The following is a 3,537-nucleotide window of genomic DNA, read 5'->3' as shown; positions in this document are numbered from 1 at the left end:
TTTTGTGACTAGTAGATAAATGAATGATTATGTCCCATAAAAGTGAGATGATCCATAGTAAGTCGAAGCCTAGTTTTTCACTATTCTTTACATTCATATTTAGGTTCTACCATGCAACATAATTATAGGGTTCAATCACATAGAAAAATGAAACAATCATCCATATTATTTTGGCTAAGGTGAGCAAAATCATTAAAAGTAGAGCTTCACTCTACAAAAGTTTCAGACCTTCCCAAGATAGTGTTGCATCGGATACCATGTGGAGACTTTCTATATTTTCTCGCATTATTAGTCTCATTTGTAATGTTGGGGACGCCCTTAAGTTTCTGTATCTCATCTGATACTTACATTTTTCTCCATATTAAAAGGGGAAAAAAAACGTTGTTACCGGTCAGACTTGTCACAGAGAGAGGGAGGGAGAAATGAAGTTGGGGATATATGTCTCTCTAATGGGATTGGAGATTGCTGATGAACTAGGCTTTTCACGCATAGAAATGTCAAATATTATCCTTGACTCGTGCAACGCCATCCACGCAATATTTGATCGGACATCGAAGTAATTGCATGAACCCCACCTGTGAATTGTCCTAAAACAAAAGAAAGACATTCAATTTGGGCAAGTAATTGACTTTTATTATTCACCATTTACACGCGTGTCTTTGCGCAACCGACGTGCACTTCAAATATCTATAAAAAAACCAAACCCAGAACTCTCTGTCCATTCATTTCCTAAAACTCCAGTGATGAAACCCAAAGCCATCACGTTTTCAAGCTTTTCTCTCCTCCCACTCATTATCTTTTCCACATGTTTTTCCTTCGCAAGCTCAGATGTTTTGCGTAGAGGCTCTTCTCTGTCAGTTGAAGAACATGACTCCAACACACTAATATCCCCAGATAAGACCTTCACATGCGGCTTCTATGGTCTTGGAGGCAATGCTTACTGGTTCTCGATCTGGTTCTCCAACACCTCGAACAGGACAGTCGTTTGGACGGCCAACCGGGACAATCCCGTTAATGGCCGAGGCTCCAAGATCAGTCTCCGGAGCACCGGTGCGTTAGTCCTGACTGACGTGGATGGTTCCGTGGTTTGGGAGACCAACACGACTTCCACCAATGCCAGTTCGCTCGAGCTCTTGAATACAGGCAACCTTGTGCTGAAAAGTCCCGACCCGAAAATTCTATGGCAAAGCTTTGATTATCCAACCGATACTCTGCTGCCAAACCAGATCCTCACTAAGAGCAAGAAATTGGTGTCATCTCGGAAAGGAGGAGCCTTTTACTCTGGCTACTTCAACCTATACTTCGACAATGACAATGTGCTGAGGTTGATGTATGACGGACCAGACATATCCAGCCTCTATTGGCCTAACCCGGCCGTCGACGTGTTCCAGAATGAGAGAACGAATTACAACAGTAGCCGGATCGCAGTCCTTGATGAGACGGGCCATTTTCAATCGAGCGACCGGTTTCACTTCGATGCTTCCGACCGTGGCCTTGGGATCAAAAGGCGGCTGACGATGGACCATGACGGGAACCTGAGGCTCTACAGCTTAAAAAAGCAGTCCGGGTCGTGGGTGGTGACATGGCAGGCGTTTCCGGGATTGTGCAATGTGCACGGGATATGTGGGAGGAACGGGATTTGTGTGTACACACCCGAGCCCAAGTGCACATGCCCTCCTGGTTATGAGATGAGCGAGCCTACTGATTGGAACAAAGGTTGCAAGCCCAGGTTCAATTTCACTTGCTCCAAGTCTCAGGACGTGAAGTTCTTGGCGCTTCCCAACACGGACTATTATGGGTTCGATGCCATCTACAACAACAATGCCTCGTTCAATTTCTGCAGGCAGGCCTGTTTGGATGACTGCAGCTGCTTGGGGTTCAGCTACCGGGAATTGGAAAGATCTTGTTTCGGGAAGAGCTTGCTCTTCAGCGGCTACAAGGCCCCGTCTTTTCCCGGAACTTTACATCTGAAGCTGCCCATCTCCACGGAGGCATCCTTGGAGCCGATTCACAACGGCAGCGATCCTGATTGCTCTGCGGCCAGAGACCGATCAATGGGAGGTTCATCGACCATGTATGACACTATAGGCAAGAGGGTGAGATGGACGTACCTCTACTGGTTCGCGTCTGCGATTGGGGCAGTCGAGGTCCTTATCTTTTTCTCCGGCTGGTGGATTCTTTTCAGAAAGCATGAAGTGCAGAGCACATTGGAAGACGGATACCGTGCAATAACGAGCCAGTTCAGGAGGTTCAGCTATGAGGAACTCAAGAGCGCGACCCAGAACTTCAAGGGAGAGATAGGGAGAGGAGCGTCAGGATCAGTATACAAGGGCGTTTTACCGGACGAAAGGGTCGTGGCCGTGAAGAGACTCGGAGATTTGTACCATGAGGAGATCTTCTGGGCTGAAGTCAGTACAATTGGCAAGATAAATCACATGAACCTGGTGAGGATGTGGGGCTTCTGTTGTGAGGGCAAGCACAGGCTCTTGGTCTATGAGTATGTGGAGAATCAGTCCCTGGACAAGCACTTGTTCTCGGGGAACATCATTGGGTGGAGGGATCGGTTCAGGATCGCACTAGGCACGGCCAGAGGCCTGGCCTACCTGCACCACGAGTGCCTCGAGTGGGTTATCCACTGCGATGTGAAGCCCGAGAATATCCTCTTGGATAAGACATTTGAGCCTAAGATCGGGGACTTTGGGCTGGCGAAACTGTTACGGAGGGACAGCATGAATTCTCAGTTCTCGCGCATGAGGGGCACGAAGGGCTACATGGCGCCTGAGTGGGCCCTGAACCTCCCGATCACGGCGAAGGTCGATGTATACAGTTATGGTGTGATGGTCCTGGAGATAGTGAGGGGGGTTCGGCTCTCAAATTGGGTCGTGAAGAAAACAAAGGATGAGGAGCAGGAAACCGAGTTAACGATCTTCATTCGGGAGATGAAGAGGAGGATTCAACGTGGAGAGGATTTAGGGATGGAGGATTTGGTGGACAAGAGATTGAAAGGGAAATATAGCAGGAAGCAGGCAAGAATGCTTGCTGAGATTGGTGTGTCGTGTGTGGGGGAGGACAGGAACAAGAGACCCACCATGGAATCATTAGTGAATCAGCTGCTAGAACTTGATGATGAACCTAACTTGCCTGAGTCAGATCATGAAGATTAAGCCTCTTGCTGATGCTTTTGGTAACATGAAAGATCGATTTCTGATTTCCAATTTTTCACCTTTTTGTTTTACATAAAATATTGTGTCATCTTCATGTTATGCGAGAAATTCATCTCCTTTTGTTTCTATCTGAAAAAATGAGAGATTATTTATCATGACATCGTGAGGAGAATCTCAATTGGACCAAAAGATGGTTTAATTCAGGTCTTGAAGATGAATTACCTCGAATTTGCTTTTACATGATTTAATCCAAGTCAAAAAGTCAAAGAATGCCTAAAGAAGACCACAGGCGAGGAAGAAATATTGGTGCTTGACAGGCATTATAGAGTGACTAGGCGCCTGAGCAAGATAAAAAAATTTAGTGCTAGCATTC

General features: G+C 46.5%; 1 protein-coding gene across 1 annotated transcript; it reads left to right on the top strand.

The window, feature by feature from the left end:
* Positions 1-734: 734 nt before the first annotated feature.
* LOC104426426 (putative receptor protein kinase ZmPK1) lies at positions 735-3,322 on the top strand. Its single transcript, XM_010039484.3, has one exon. It carries the CDS (start codon positions 744-746, stop codon positions 3,162-3,164), a length of 2,421 nt encoding a protein of 806 aa, XP_010037786.2. The 5' UTR covers positions 735-743; the 3' UTR covers positions 3,165-3,322.
* Positions 3,323-3,537: the final 215 nt, after the last annotated feature.

The sequence above is a fragment of the Eucalyptus grandis genome, chromosome 11 (assembly GCF_016545825.1).
Source record: "Eucalyptus grandis isolate ANBG69807.140 chromosome 11, ASM1654582v1, whole genome shotgun sequence".
Taxonomy (NCBI): Eukaryota; Viridiplantae; Streptophyta; class Magnoliopsida; order Myrtales; family Myrtaceae; genus Eucalyptus; species Eucalyptus grandis.
The sequence above is the reverse complement of the archived record's forward strand: the minus strand, read 5'-3'. Positions and strand labels throughout refer to the sequence as shown.

What these genes read in the sequence shown, in the direction of transcription:
- LOC104426426 (XM_010039484.3), top strand. Translation starts at nt 744, where the DNA reads ATGAAACCCAAAGCCATCACGTTTTCAAGCTTTTCTCTCCTCCCACTC.